Below are 16,518 nucleotides of genomic sequence, written 5' to 3' on the forward strand. Positions count from 1 at the left end.
TTATGTAAGACCACATTATTAACATTTCAAACCACCTGAGACTCTGCACCTCTTTACTTTCACCACAGATGGACCACACACTGTCCTGCACAGGTAATTGCTGATGACAGCACTGTGTGGAAAATGACCCCTCATTACCAGTTGTGGGTGCCACGACCTCGTAACTCATTGCAGACAATAAGTAAAATCCTTGTTGGGCTGATTCTATTAGAATAATTTGATGTTAGAGGACATACCCACTCTGAGATAAAGCAAGACAAAAAGCTCCCAGAAGTGTACAAGAATTAAGAATTAAGATTAGAATGTCCACAGCACTTCATATTTTTAACAGTTAATATTCAAAGGACCTGTTATCAAGTTCAAGAAAAGCAAAAACTTGGCATGCCAATTTAAGACCTGGAATCTTTAATAATTTGTTTCAAATTTTCTATAAGATTAGTGAATATCTAAACTTAAGTAGTTAACTAGTTTTTTTTTCTGGGATGATATGATATTCACAGATTTCAGAAGAGACTCATAAGCAATTAAACACATCCTTTTTTTGCATGCCTAGGTTAAAAACAGCATTCTAGTCTTGAAAGTCTAGAATGTATATTTTTAAAAAAATATATTACTCTTTATATCAGAGCAACCAGTATTGCTTGGAACTGAGTTTTGGCAAGAATTTTAACTCATGAAAGCACCTGAAAAACAAGCAGCATGTGGTTTTACTCTCTCTTCTGGGATCAGCCTGTGTAAAACTTTTTTTTCTTTCATCTTAACAGATGATTATTTGTTGCCTCCCTCTCTAAGACAGCTACTCATAGCAGCCTCTTGCCTGGGATGGAAATCCCTAAAATCCTGTGAACTTGAAATGAAAGTAGGAGGAAATAAAGGTGTAGCCTTTGTACCCCCTCCTCTTTTAATGTAGATTTCAGATGATTCTGTGTCAGGAGACTCAGACTGGTCCACTAACTCTATATTACAATATAGAAATTACAATTTCTATATTGTAATATTTATTGTAGGATATATACTGCACTCAAAAACACAGCTCTCTTTCTGAATCTATTCTTACTTATTGTTGAGTTCATTGATGTAACCTTAAAATAACTGAAAGGAAGTGTTGGATTTTAGCTTCTTTGAAAAACTAAACAAAAGAAGTTAAGAAGCTCTCTCTCCCAAGGGTGTTGTGCTGGCATTGGGTAATCCATGGAATTATTACATATGAATGGTACCTCTTATTCCTCCCTACTTAATAAGATAGTGGTTTTGCTGATGAGTAAATCCAGAAGTAATGAAAATGTTTTCAAGTAATTTGCATGTTGCATTAAAAGGCTGCAATTTGTTTGCTATTCAAATGCAGTTTCTTACCAGAAAATATTTTCAGTTTGAAAATCAAGAGTTTTCTTTCCCCGACACATTTAAGCCAATTTTAAGTAATAATATCGCATGGCAGGTTAATTTTACAAATTTATAAACCCACAGTGAATCTTAGTTGCAGAAGCATTTTCATAGCAAATGATATATATTTTACATTTATTTATTATTGTATTCTTCCCAGTAATTTGAGTGTGTTTTTCAGGATCCTGCCTGCAGATTGAAGGAATCAGTACCAAGTTACATTGTTAACTCAGATTCTGGACACAGACTCTTCAATAAGGAGAATATGTTAAGGCAAACTCATTGAAGTGAGTATTTTGTTTGGTTTTAGTTTGAGTGAGTATTATAAAATACTTTAGTGAGTTTTTTGTTTAGTCTAATAAGAGGCTAGTGTGAAGCAAACCCTTAAAAGAACTTTGGTGATTCATGTATGTTATCTGCTTGGGTTATTTTTTTTTTCTGTTCTCATAAATTTCTTATTTTCTTCCTATTTAAGTTTCTAAAATAATTAAGTGTATGCATTTCTCAATACATATGTGGGAGTATATTTTTAGTGTAGAGTTTGGTAGTTTGTTTTTTTTAATTTTACAGAAAGAACTATCAGAAGTAGAGATTGCTCACTCCTCAGTTTGCCTTAGCATCTTCCTATTTTCACTTTTTGAAATAAATTAATTATGTTGGTTGAAAGACCATTCAAATATAAAATTAAATTTTCTAATTAATGTTATAGATCCTTTGGTGTTAAGTTTTTCATTTTCAAACAGCTGAATATCACAGTATAGTTGATGCACTCCCATGTTATCAAATAAATGCTCAAGGTACAGCTTATAATGTTGAAAAATAGAAAAATAAATTGACCTTGATGAAGTGTGTCTTCTTTTGTCTGTTCCCAGGAAAGTTTATTTCAGGTATTTCTACTGCTGAAATGATTAGAGTTAACAGCTTTTTCCCTCCATTTTATTTTACAGGGTCTCTTCATCTTCCTGATATATGGGGTGTACAACACAGAGGTAAGTCTGCTTAGAGTATCTCAAGGCTGACAGAGTGAATGAGAGAAATGACAGGTTTCTTATCTTGATAACTGAGGGACAAAGTTGGCTTTCCATATGTGTGTCCTACTGCCCTTCATGCTTGGACTGGCTTATATGCATCCCAGCTTACCATTAAACACAGACACCCTGAATAAAGGGACAGACTCATTTCTCATAGGCATTGACTAATATTTTACTGCTGCTTTAAGTTTTTTGAATTCCTGGTCTGTCTTTTAACACTTAGCTAAACTTGAGTCTTTAACTACCATAATCTAATGTACATTTTGAAATTAACTCTTAGCTTACATACTATAAAATATTTAAATTATAAAAAGAACTAGTTTCACTTACTCAACAAAATTTTGAAGTACAGAAATGGCAGAAAATTCCACTTTTTTGCATCAATCAGATATGTTTAAGATTTGACCCAAGCCTTTGTACCAGTCAGAGTTATGAAAATTACTTGCTATTTATATGCTCATCTCTCATAAAGGAAATTGTAAGGAATCTATCCACCTTGTTTTGTTACTTCCATTACATCAATAATAAAAATTAGTGTTAATATATTTAATTCCAAGTTTTAAAGCTAAGGTACCTCTGATGTTTGCATTTTAAAATCTTACAGAAATGCAAAAAGCTTTTGAAGTAAATACTCAGAAATTCAGCAGAATTCTGTTTATATTTTATTATCCTCCAAGGAGGACATGGACAATTAGACTTACAGTGTAAAAGGTCTCCCGATTAACCAAAGTAAGGTACTATTTCAAAGTAACAATATTATCTCGTTTCTAGTATAAGGATGAGTTATTTCCGTACATGCAGCTCAACCAAAGAGCATCATTAGAACGGGTTTTGCCGTACCAGAGGGCCAAGGAATCGGGGCCGCGGCCCCGGGGAGCGGAGCTGCCGGCGGTGTCCCAGCCCGCCGGGGCCGGGGCTGCAGCAGCGCTCGGCTGGGGCCGCAGAGCCGGCACGGTGCGTGCGGGCAGGAGCGGGGCAGCAGCGGAGCCGGGTCTTCCCGGTGGGTACATTCGAGTGTAACACGGGCAGCGCTTCGGGAGCGGGGCGGCTTCGTTATCGCCGGGGCGCAACGTGTATCTCGTGTCACCGCTTTGGGATCAGACACCAGCACCCTCGAGCCTTTGCTAAAACCCTCCATTTCAGCCTTTCTGCATCTACCGCGGCTCCGCCGGGTCACGGGCGCTGCTGAGCCCGCAGCCGCTCCGCGTTCGGCGCTTTGCACCGCGCGGGACCGGCCCTGCCGCGCTGTCGGGCCAGCACCTGCGCTTCGCTCCCGGGCAAGCGGCGGTGCCCAGTCCCGTTATGCGGGCGGTGCCCGGTCCCGTTATCCGGCTGTGCCGCAGGGCTCCCGCGGCTCCCGGAGCCCGGCCCGGCCCGGCCCGGCCCCGCGGCGGGCAGCGCCCACCCGCGCCCCCGCGCCGCGCCTGCGCGCCCGCGGCCCGTGCGGCCGGGGCTCCCAGCGTGCCGCGCGGCGCGCATGTGCGGCGGGGCGGGCGCTGCTAATTCCATTGTGGAGCGGACGCGGCGATATTTGTAACTGGCGGCGGCGGCGGGAGCCGTAAGTGCAGCCGGGCCGGGGCCGCCGCGGGCGCGGGGCGGGAGGCGGCGATGCGCCCGGGCGGCGGCTGCCGGGCCGCCCAGGGAGCCGCCCGCTGAGCCGGCGCGGTCCGGCCGGCCGGCGGGCGGGCGGGCGGCGGGTCCCGCAGCCCCTCTGGGCCGCGCCTCCTCTCCGGCCCGCCTTCCCGGGGGATGAAACTCGGCAGCGGCTTCCTCGGCGGCGGCAAGAGGGCGGCGGCCATGGAGCCGACGTTCCCCCCCGGCATGGTGATGTTCAACCACCGCCTGCCCCCGGTCACCAGCTTCGCCCGGGCGGCCGCGCCCCCCGCGGCGGCCCAGCACCCCCCGCAGTGCGTGTTACCTCCGGCCGCCGCCGCCGCTTCCTCCACGGCGGCGGGCGAGCCCCCGGCGCCTCCGCCCCCGCAGGACATGACTTTCAAGAAGGAGCCGGTGGGAGCTTTCCCCTCCGCGCCCTCCTCGCAGAGGAGCCCCTGGGGCTTTCTGCAGTCCCTGGTGAGCATCAAGCAAGAGAAGCCCAGCGAGCAGGAGGAGGAGCAGCAGTCGCAGCACCATCACCACTACGGGGGGCTTTTCGGGGGAGCGGCGGAGGAGAGAGCCCCCGGCCTGGGCAGCGGCGAAGGAACCGGCCAGAGCGTGATCCAGGACCTCAGCCTTCTTCACCACCTGCACCAGCATCCCCACCGAGACCTGCTGCTGACTGGCAGAGGCGAGGGCGCTCCAGGGAGCGCGGGTGAGCCAAAGCACGACGCCCAGGTCAAGAAGGCAAAGAGGCCAAAGCCAGAAACTCAGGGAATCAAAGCCAAGCGGAAGCCGAGCGCTTCATCCAAACCCCCCCTGGTGGGAGATGGGGAAGGTGCCGTCGCGTCCCCCAGCCAGAAACCTCACGTCTGCGAGCACTGCAGTGCTGCCTTCAGGAGCTCCTATCACTTGCGCAGGCATGTGCTCATCCACACCGGGGAGAGGCCTTTCCAGTGCAGCCAGTGCAGCATGGGCTTCATCCAGAAGTACTTGCTGCAGAGACATGAGAAGATCCACAGTAGGGAGAAGCCTTTCGGGTGTGACCAGTGTAGTATGAAGTTCATCCAGAAGTACCACATGGAAAGACACAAGAGGACGCATAGTGGAGAAAAGCCATACAAATGTGACACTTGTCAGCAGTATTTTTCAAGGACTGATAGACTGTTAAAGCACAGAAGAACATGTGGTGAAGCCATAGGTAAAGCAGGGGCTGGAATGGAGCCCGGATCATCAAATAGCATGGGTAGCTTGGCTGCATTGTCTCAGGGAAATACAAGTTCCTCAAGGAGAAAAAGTAAAACAAAAAATACATCCACTGAAAACAAAGGAAGCAAGTGTAGCAGCAAAATCTCTGAATCTCAAGTTACAAGTAATGTGGCCATGGCGAGTTATGCAGTTGATATTCCTATTGTGTCTTCCAGTGGTGGTCTAGTTGGCACAGGCGTAGAAGAACTTCAGAAAAAGGTGCCAAAATTGGTCTTGAAAAAAACAAGCAGAAAACAAGGAGACAAAAATTACCTTAATTTTGTATCACCACTGCCAGATATTTTGGGGCAAAAACCACTGTCTGGGAAACAGAGTGGCTCTCTAGGCCTAGTAGCCAATACCGGTGTAGAATCTATTGGCCTTCTCCAAAGTACAGGTGGTAAACCGGGTCAAATAAGTAGCAATTATGATGATGCCATGCAGTTTTCAAAGAAAAGAAGATACTTACAAACTGCAAGCAGTAACAGTGCCTTTTCACTCAATGTCGGACACATGACTTCCCAGCAGTCCGTCATCCAGTCTCCAGGTGTTAGCGTTATGGATAATGAAGCTCCTTTATCTCTTATTGATTCAGCGTCTTTAAATAGTGAAATAAAGTCTTGCCACGACAAGTCTGGTATTCCTGATGAAGTCTTACAGAGCCTTTTGGACCAGTACTCTCACAAATCGGAAGGCCAGAAAGAAGATCCGTTCAGTATAACTGAACAGCGTGTGGACTTGCACACCTCAGGAGAACATTCAGACATGGTTCAGGAAGAAAACTTGAGCCCTAACTCTCAAACGGTTTCAAATGATAAGGCAAGCATGTTGCAAGAATACTCAAAATACCTCCAACAAGCCTTTGAACGAACAACCAACAGCACTGGTTTTGCTTTTGGACCCAGTTTCCAGTTTGTTAGCTTGTCTTCAACTCTCCATAACCACACTCTGTTTCCAGACAAGCAGATATACACTACATCTCCCCTCGAGTGTGGCTTCAGCCAATCCGTTACCTCAGTATTGCCAACTGCGTTGCCAAAACCTCCATTTGGGATGTTGCTTGGCTCTCAGCCAGGCTTTTATTTGTCTGCTTTGGAGGCTTCGCATCAACAGTTGACTCCTTCTCAAGAGCTGGATGATCTCATCGATCCGCAGAAAAACTTAGAGACTTCGTCAAACTACCAGTCAACATCTCAGAAACTGACTGGCCAGAAGGAACAGAAAAACTTAGAATCCTCAACGAGCTTTCAGATCCCATCTCAGGAGTTAACCAGCCAGATAGATCCTCAGAAGGACATAGAGCCTAGAGCAACCTACCAGATCGAGAACTTTGCACAAGCGTTTGGTTCTCAGTTCAAGTCGGGCAGCAGGGTGCCAATGACTTTTATCACTAACTCTAATGGAGAAGTGGACCATAGAGTAAGGACTTCAGTGTCAGATTTCTCAGGGTATACAAATATGATGTCTGATGTAAGTGAGCCATGTAGTACACGAGTAAAAACCCCAACCAGCCAGAGTTACAGGTAAGGTCCTGACTGTGACCAGGCTGTGGGGTCTTCTTAATGTAATTTGTTTTACTTGGACAACACTGCCATTGGAATGTTTCTACACGGTCCTTTTAAGAATAATGTAACATGCCCTTTCAATGCAACTTTTCATATTTAGTTTATTTTGTTAGTGTGATTTTTTTTAGCTCTGTTTATTATGGTTTTTAATCAAAAATCAATAGTTTTAAAATAGCGTTTTTGTTCAAGTGACAATGTTTAGCAATCAAATTTACATTATGTAGATTGTCAGGGAATAGCCCAAGATTTTAAAATGCAAAAAAATTAACTTTGTTCCTAGGACTAAAGTTTATTCTAATTGCTTTACTCTCAGGAAAGTGTAATGAAGCATGGGAATTCTATGCACCACAAGTGTATTGGAACTTCCAATTTACAGATTACTACAAATATATCTCAGCTTTTTGAGGAAGGGATCTTTAGCATTTCAAATTGCTGTCTCTTACGTCAGCTGATCTGAAAGAATTTTGCTACCTAAATCTTGTTGTTTTTAAAGTACTCCCGTTCTTCCAGGTGATGCTCATTCCAGGCAGGTGGAGCAAATATTCTCGGGTCTGCACGATGAGCCCAGCACGGTAGCTTTAATCTGAACAGTTATGTCCCCAGAACTCCTGTGTTAGACTGTTATTCTGTAAAGAGATTCTGTTGACACAAACCGTGAGAACAAAATGTGTGCAGCTGGTTCATGTCATTAGAACTCCAACTTGAAACTACAGTCCTAATCCAGATAGGGTTTGGGGATACGTTATTTGTTATACACGGTTCAAAAAAGTCCATCTCCTGCTCTTCTCCTTTTCCCGTTCTTTTAGTGTAAAGGGTTCCCTCTATTTTATTATGTTCCTGGTTCCTCTGGACTTGATCTTGGTTGTCTACCTGACTCCCCTGCCTCCCCTTCCCCACCCCCTTTTCTTTCTTTCCCTTTTTCCTACTTACTCTCTCATCTAATAGCTAGCATTTAAAAAGATTTACATTCCAGAAAGTGCACATCTTATGATGTGCTTTCTGATGTCTTACGACATCAGATGACGAACAATGAACACCCACCTGTTTTAGAACTGTGTCGAGGTTTCCATGTACGATAAGAAATAATCTACTCCCAATTGTACATAGCGAGGCCCCTGTCCTGCATCAGGATCAGCTACCACGCCCCCTGTGCCCAGCAGTGTCCCGGTGGTGTCACTGGAGCTCTTTATGGAGAGAGGGGCTTGCAGCAGTTCATCATGGCAGGCTTTTAGGGCCTAAGGCTGCAATTCCATCAAAGGATTCTGGTGATGGCATCAACTACAAAAGTAGAACTTGAGTGGCTTGTTAATATCAACAGAACTTTTCTTTGGAATTATTGCCTTACTTTATGTATATTTTGTGGTACATAATTTATTGTATGTGAATCCTGATTAATGCCTGTGGAGCCATGGAAACCTGCTAGAAATACTGGTGGCCATTCAAAGCTGCTGAAATGCGGTGGCACTGCTCTAAACCACTTTTTGCAAATGAATTTTTTTATTAGTTTTTTAATGTAATTTTGGTGATGTTTATGATGATGGTTTTTTATGTACTCTTGGTGATGTTTCAGTCTTACGTACATTTCTGTTGTCAGGAAGGTACCAGTGGTTGTTTGCAGTCTTATTGTGTAATCAGCCTATTACAGGCTTCCATGTATAATAAAGTTATTAACATTGTGCAAGTGTAAAACACTTCTGTTATGAAAGTGGTGTATTATTAAAGGAATTGTTACAAAAATCCTGGGTAATTTCTCCTGTTGTCCCTCACAACTATGAACTAGAAACTTAAGCCCCATTGGTGATCTCTTTTGCTAGTAAATTTTCCCCCCCTCACTAACCTAGAGTTTGTTCTCATAGAATCTGTGTAACTCCATTAACTTTTTATTTATACTTGATTCTGTATTTCACTCTATTTCAGTTTAAATAATCAAACAACAACTGTTCTCTAAACACAGAACCTAGCCTGTTATCAGGGATGGAATAGTCCATAACCACTGTGTTGGCTTTTTTAGTACCTTTTTTTGTTTTACAGAGGTTATAATTTACATTCTTTATATTGTGTGTAGTAGAAGTTGCATATGTATTGTTCTGGCTGTTTGCTTTAACTTAATAAAACCCATTATTCACAAAATCATAAAGGCATTACTTCTATTATCCAGTCATGCTTTTGAGGACTTAGTAAGGAAACATTAGATTAAATTTTGAGAAGGAATTTACTGGAGGGTTTTCAGTTTGTTTTCTTCTGTTTCCTTTTGAGTCAAACAATCAAAATGTGCTATTTTAGACATCAGGAGTCTTAATTTATACCTTTAGCTTAGCAAAACTTAACAAATTTCCTGAAGTTAAAAATGTTTATAGAGCCTCATCTTTTCAAATCTGTGTTTTTAGTTAAAAATATCTAAATTGCATATTGTTAACTGGAAAGACTTCTCATAATTAATGAAATTTCAGAATGACAAATACATAATACAGTAGCTTAATTCAAGGTAAAGATTGTAGAAAATCCTGTATCTGCTTTTTGGGGGTCTTACTTGGTTGTAATTTCCCCCTCACCCTCCTGTTAATTCCTGCATTATATTGGAAGTCATGTAAAAGTAGTCTTATAGCAAAATACTTTAAAAGGATTCTAGGTAATCTGAAGGCAGGTTGTGGATTTACTTAGTCTGTATTTTTATTCAACTTTGCATGTGTATTTGAATCAAGGCAGTGATATGGATGAGAAAAATCCTTGGCATGTTGAAAAACAAGCACAAAAAGCTTACAAAAAGTAAATATGGAATATGCTCAATGTCTAATATTCAGAACGTTGCTAGGAATCATTTAAAAGTATGATGGGAAAATGTAGTGGCATTTTATAAGCTCTTTGCACAGCTTAGTCATTCAAATGTTTCTAAATAGAGCAGAACAAAATATTTTTCTACTTCATTATGGAGTTGAAATTTTATTGTAATGAAGGTAGGGGTATGTTGAAACTGCATGGAAATTAGGCTATGGCTTTACCTGGTATATATTTGAAAACAACATAGTAACAGTTAACCCACTTGAACTTTATATCGGTGAGAGAAGGACAAGGAAAAGCAAAATGGCTCTTGAATTCTTTTCCACTTTATTTCAATATTTAGTTTGTTGTTTTTAAAGGAGTTAATGGAGCAGAATGATAACCTGCTGCCTACCAGTAGCAGGACTGTAAAGAAGAATTCACAGATGTAATGATAGAAAATGGTGCATAAACTGTTACACTTCCTTTTAGGGCAGTTCACGTAACATTATTGCCTTGGAACCTGGTGCACTATGATACCTTGGACTGTGATTGCATCTCTGTGTCCCAAGCACTGAAAGTGCATGTCTGACCTGCCTGCATATGATCTAGAAGAGCTAACTAAAATTTGTTGTAGTTCCTGCATTACTTCAAATGGGTACAGACTTGTGGGAGAAATATTAGAGTAAGAAACTGAAATGAAGGAAGAATGAAAAAAAAGTGAAAACAGAATGGTGTGAAGGGTATCCGATTTCAGGTTTATGGACTATTGATGAAGAAAAGCAGCTTGATGCCTCATGGAGACCTTGAGAAGCTACTTGAATAATTCAGTGTATTCTGTTAGTGGTTTTTTGTTGTTTCAATTGTTTGGTCTTCCGCTCACCCCCAGTGTTAAATGCTTGATAACAGTGTATTTGTCTGAATGAGGCTTCTGCTGTTTTTTACCCCACCAACTAGAAATCAGTCTCGTTCATGTGATGCTGCTGTTGTGGCTGTGGAAATGTTTGTAACACCCAGGAAGATACACGTGAGAATGTGTAAGTTACCAGCTTGATGCTCTAGTGGCTGAAGAGAATCAGGTCACTTTAAAATCAAAGATCCTGTTTACAGCCCTTGCTGACTACCAGCTTTCAACATTTGAGCTGTAATTTTCCAGTCTGTCTGTCTCATGCTCTATGCACTATCTTTCCCTGGGAAACTTCTGCAAAAATTGCCCATGCATTTCCTAAAATTAGATTAAGGAAGAAAACTTTGTTGTTCCACTGGTGTTTTCATCCCATGCTTCTTCAAAACCACATCAGAATCCTCCTCCCCCAGCTAGGACTTTAGACTGTGTTGATGGATGTCCCTTGTTGAATCACTGCTTGTGAAACCTGCTAAGTTTTTAAAAAATGCTTTTATGTTCAGAAATGTGAAAGTTTGGTAGCTGTATGATCCCCCCAGGACAATGCATCAGCCTGTTTCAATCATTTGGTATGTTAGCCCATGTGGCAGTCTTTTTTCTAATGTGTTGTTTATTGTCAGATTGGAATCTTTTCTTGCTGCTAATATAAATTGCAGAGTGTTCACTTTTAATGCTCTTCTCAGGTGATTTTTGTGCTTTTTTTTTTTGTTTGTACAAACACCTAGGAAAATATGGTTTACTATTGTGCACATCATTTGAAACATGGGATGTATACCCTGTTTAGCAAATGAACAATTGTCATGCACTTTGTAATCTGTGTTGTTTGAAACACATTTCTTGTGCAGCCTTATCCTGCCGAGTCCTGCTTCATGCTCTGAGTGTCATCCTGCTCATGGATACAAACAGCAAGGCAGTGTTGCTTGGAAGCAATTCTCTGTCATTTTGTCATCAGTCTGTTGTACATTAGAGATTGGCTGAATTGAGGAATCAACAGAAGATTCAGCTCTGGAATTTTTTAACTTAAAATGCTTCATAATCTTTACAGTAATGTAAATTTTTGTATATAATGTGCTGCTTTATTTTCATATTCATGCTTTTCAATATTTTGATTTTATTAATTGGGTAATGGATCTAGAAATCTTAAACCCAAGTTTCTCCTTAGTAATGTGATGATGCCACACTAGAAAGCTGTCTGTGTACTTGGTGACCTGGCCTGAAATTTGCTAAAATATTGTGTAGCCAGATTCAAAATCAAGAAAGAATTAAGAACTGATTTAAGAATATATTTTTTGATTATTGTAATATACTCTGTCTTACCTGAAATGTATTTTAAATAGTTTCTTATTTAGTGCTACAGTTAGCAAAACATTTTGTGAGCTAATGAGGCATGTAGTGGTCATTATGCAGGACCTGCAACATACAGATACTCTGTAGTAAGTCATGTGCCACCTCTGATGCTAAAACCTGCTTTATCTAAAACTAGGTTATTACCCTTCAGAATATTCCTGTATCTTGTTAAGAAGAAGCCTTTACTTTGTGCTATTTGGCAAAAGATTTAATTTTGATTTTTATCGTGAAGGTCAAAAGGCTGGCTGTTTTTTCATCCCAGATTTCCTCTTACAGCATGTACTTCTCTCTGTGCACATACTCTGTTCCCACAGGATAGGTCGGAATCTTGACTGGGATATGATGTGTGTGGGTGCTGGCGTATGGCAATTATATTGAGGATGGATCAGGCTGCTCAAAGATTCTGAGTACTTTTTTTTATGAAGGGGGGAACAATACCTTACAGGTGGAAATGTTTCCAGATGGTGTTGTATTCTGAGATGAATGGGAATGAAACTGGGCTGAGACCTGCGTAGAGTAGAATTTACAAAGAAATCCATGTGCAATTCGATGAGTGACAAGGTTTAGAATCACTTTAATTTGCTTTCCAGTAATGAGGAAATATATAGATGTGTAATAAAACATCTTGCATGTTTTGCTGAGGTGCTTTAAATTCTAGTGGGTAAAATTTGTCAATGGATTTTGTTACCTCTTAAAGAAAATGATCTCTCGAATGAAAAATACATTCTCTTGGAAGCTGCTTCGTAATACTGGAAAATGAGACTAATAAGGACTAGCTTCTTCAGCTGCAGAGGGCATTCATGTTGTGTTAGCTATCTGCTTGGAATTCAGTCAGGGTGGTGGTAACACATTGACTTGTGGCAGTCCTGGCCCCACGCTCTCTCCAGGGGCAGAAGGCACTCCCGGGTCTGGGCAGAGGCCCTGGCCTGCCTTGTGCAGCTGCGCTCGGGCCAGGGGCTGGGGCAGAGACAGCGCAGCAGCTCCGCTTCTCCAGCACTGAGGGGTTTTGGAATTCCTGCTGTTTCCAAGTACTGATTCACACTGTGAAACTGAAATGCAGAGATCTCTGCCAAAAGTCTGCTTGCTCAGGTTTGCCAGAGGGTTGAATAACCCCAGGTGTTACTCAGCAGTGATCAGTGGAGGTGTGACACTAAAACTATTTAACCTGTGAAAGGTAGCTCAGATTATCTCATGTTCATGTGCTTGGTCCATAAAGCCTTATATCCAAACATTTACACTTTGTAATCTTAGTGTAGAGTTAAGTCTGTATAAAATGTGTAGGTGATTTAAAAATTTACTTCACGAGCATTCTTAATTAAAATTTCTTTCCAGTCATTTAATATTAATTTGGTGACATGAGACTTAAACTAATTACTCTTTTTGTGTTCTTGGAACTTGGAGTTTTGGAAAGATGGCAATTTTTTGTGCAGAGATACTAAATTTGATTATTTATTTTGGAGTTGAGAGACACTTTAGAGTAAAAGTATTTTCATTTTTTGTTTTATGTGGTGGTAGAAATCATGCTTCACGCACTATCTTAAGAGTGGATGGCAAAGGGAGGAAGACTGCTGAAATCATTAGTTTTTATATTTTTTAGCACCATATTCTGATGCTTACATGTTTTGTTCTTCTCACAATGAAGCTAAATTAAAATCTCTGAGAAAGAGGTCCCTCTAATATAGCATAATGAAGGCTTTAAATGGGTACAGTTGTAGGTCATCGTGAATAGGAATGCAGTGACCTTTGTCTTGACAATGAAGCTGACACAAGCTTCTCAGAGCTGTTCTTTTTTTTATTATTTCTCCGCCAGAAAGGACACAAATAAAACAGAGGATCCCCCTTCTCCCATCAGTGAACAAAATCAAAAGACTAGTAAATGTGTGGTAACTTGTCAGTTTGCAAGATCTAGGAATAACACTGACTTCTTTCTCAATATAGACACTGCTGCTGGAACAATTTGTGTCAAGGAGTTGGGAAAGGAAGGAAAGTCTACTTGATTGGCCATATGACTGGTAAATTTTCTTAAGGTACTTTCTAGCAGCTTGTTTTGATTTTAGGATACACAGCAGCAAGACATTCAAAATTGTTGTTTGTACCTACTTACAGTTTTGTAGCTAGAAAGATCACAAATCTTCCTCTCATTCATTTTGCACTCACTTTTGCAGTACAGTGCAGGCTTGCAGTGCACCGTGTTGGAATCTAGCAAGGCTTGAATTTTTGGTGGTCCATGTAAGAAAGTGAAGCATTTTGCAGAAAGCACAAAAATGTGGCTATTTCCTATGGGGAGATGCCATTGCTCTATCCACCTTCAGCAGAGGCTTGTGAATTGCAGTGCTCAGCAATTTTCTTTAACCATAGAGAATCATCTGTCATTCTTAAATAATGGCACTATCTGCTACTTTAGGACCTTCTCGAGGATTCAGTAATGTTGATCTGAATTGTGCTGCCTCTTGTAGAGGAGAGGCCTGTGTAGCAGAGCAAACTCTAACGTGTGCAGTCAAGGTAACAAATGGAGATTTGATCCTTTTGTAAGAAGTCATATCTACAGGACTGGCTCTCTATGACCAGATAATAATTTTATATTTTTTTAGTCAAGGACTAAAACTACGTGTTTTTTTTTGAAGACAAGCTTGTTTACTCAGTGATGATGACTGATATTCCCATAAGGCCACAGCCTGGGTGAGAAAAGATATTTTTATTGGGACTTTCCCTCTCTGAGAATATGCTTCATCGAAAGGAAAAAAAAGAAAATAAAAGTTTAGAGTTTGCACGGTTTTTCAGAGCTGTGTAAACTACAAGAGTGAAACAGCAGTTAACATACAATATTACAATTTTTTAAAACCTATTTCAGGAAAACAGTACACTGATACCCTATAAATGGATCTAATGGACAGTGAGAAGTGGCTTCAATAGATGAAAATAAAAAGGTATGTGGGGACAGTATGTTAATGATTGGCTAGAAGTATTTAACTTCTTGTTTTCTATAAATGAGAAGACTTGCTTATAAAGCTTACTTAATGAGCTGGAACGTGACCAATTTGATACTAGACCAGCAGTGTGCCCTTGTGGCAAAAAAGGAGTCCAGCAGTGCCACAGGGATGAATAAGCACCTGGATTCTCTTTGATAGTAGGAGGGGCTGAGAGAGCTGTGAGTGTTCAGTCTGGAGAACACCAGGCTCAGCAGGATCTCATCAATGCCTACAAATACCTAAGAAGAAGGAATGAAGATGAAGGAGCCAGACTCTTTGCAGTTCTACCCCCTGACAGGACAAGAGGTAATGGACATAAATTAAAACACATGAAATTCTACAAGAAAATTATTGGGAAAGTTGTCAAAGAGAGGACTAAATTGCCAGAAAAGTCATGGAATGTCTGCCTGTGGAGGTATTTGAAGCCCAGCTGCACATGTTTCAGGACAGACTGCTCTACCTGACCTGGCTTGAGCAGGGGATTTGGGTAAAATGAACTCAAAAAGAGGTCCTTTCCAACATTAATGATTAAGTGATTCTCTCTAGTTTTGTTTGAATGGTGATCTGTGCCAAATAGCAATGGCAGGTTCCATGCTGAAGGGACAGTGAGTGTCTCTAGGAAGTAGTACAGGGCTCAGGAATTCAGGATGTTGCTGGAACTCCTGGCAAGTAGTTCAATGTTTGTGATGTCTAGCTTGGACACTTGAGTCTGCATTAACTTGCAGGCCTTTTCCATGACCAGTCTTCCTTAGACTTTTATTAAAGATTAAGAAGAAAAGATCGTGAAAGCATCATGAAATAAAATGTTTGCTGTTTCTATTAAATACAAAATATATAACATAATATATACAATATATAATATTTTTATTTGTTACTTTGTTTTACTAACTTTCCTCCTTTAATTTCTTGTTAACTGTTGAAGGTTACAAAAAAGAAACTTGTAACTGACTCTTAATTTACCTGTTTTGAGAGATGGTAATTGCTGTTTCCCTCTTCTCACCAAAGTTAGCTGAAATGGCCTGACTTAAAGCTGCTCTTGGTCAGACCTCATGCAAAGCAAAGCAGGGAGAATGGAGCTTCTGGTTTTGGTTCAGACTTTTGACTTGAAATCTTTCTTCTGGAGAAAGGCCTGCACAGAGCATTATCTTATCAGTCTGTTGATAAGTTGTAACAGCATTAGGCTCTTTCAGGCATTGCTGTCAGCTGTTGTTCTGGTCACGGGCTCAGTTGTTGCAAAAGACTGTCTTGAAGGGGTGAGACAGATTGGTTTTTTTCTTTTAAACAAAAAGCAAAAAATGATTAAAAAGGATAGGGATTAAAAGGTGTGCAGTGAGTGGATGATAGCAGGAATGTAAGTTTGGTATTCCTGATGTTTTTTGAAGCTTAATCAAAGCTGGATATTTTGGCGATGTAATTTGGGTCGTCCTTGGTGGGTCTGGTCTGGCTGTTCCCCAGCATCAGGGCAGCAATGCTAAATGGTGCTGCAGTGAATCCTGAGCTTCCATGTGGTGACAGTGGTCAGTTAAAATGAGAAGTTCAAGAATTTTCACAGATCTATTGTAGATCTAGTTTTAAGTAATGGCTTTTAGGAGAGGCCAGCATTTTTCTGATATACTTGCAATAGGCCTTTCTTTTCTCTGCTCTACACTTCTTTTGTTTGTTAGACTTGATTTCATCACAGACCTTGGGTTTTATCGGAGGGTGTTGTTTGGACTAATTCA

At 41.1% G+C, this 16,518-nt stretch overlaps 1 protein-coding gene across 1 annotated transcript; it reads left to right on the forward strand.

Annotated features, from left to right (window-relative positions):
* The first annotated feature begins 1,866 nt into the window (after positions 1-1,866).
* On the forward strand, positions 1,867-8,957 carry ZNF281 (zinc finger protein 281). Its single transcript, XM_002193067.6, has one exon. It carries the CDS (start codon positions 4,164-4,166, stop codon positions 6,780-6,782), a length of 2,619 nt encoding a protein of 872 aa, XP_002193103.2. The 5' UTR covers positions 1,867-4,163; the 3' UTR covers positions 6,783-8,957.
* Positions 8,958-16,518: the final 7,561 nt, after the last annotated feature.

This window comes from Taeniopygia guttata, chromosome 8 (assembly GCF_048771995.1).
Source record: "Taeniopygia guttata chromosome 8, bTaeGut7.mat, whole genome shotgun sequence".
Lineage (NCBI taxonomy): Eukaryota > Metazoa > Chordata > Aves > Passeriformes > Estrildidae > Taeniopygia > Taeniopygia guttata.

Coding starts and splice junctions, on each gene's coding strand:
- ZNF281 (XM_002193067.6), top strand. CDS start 4,164: ATGAAACTCGGCAGCGGCTTCCTCGGCGGCGGCAAGAGGGCGGCGGCC.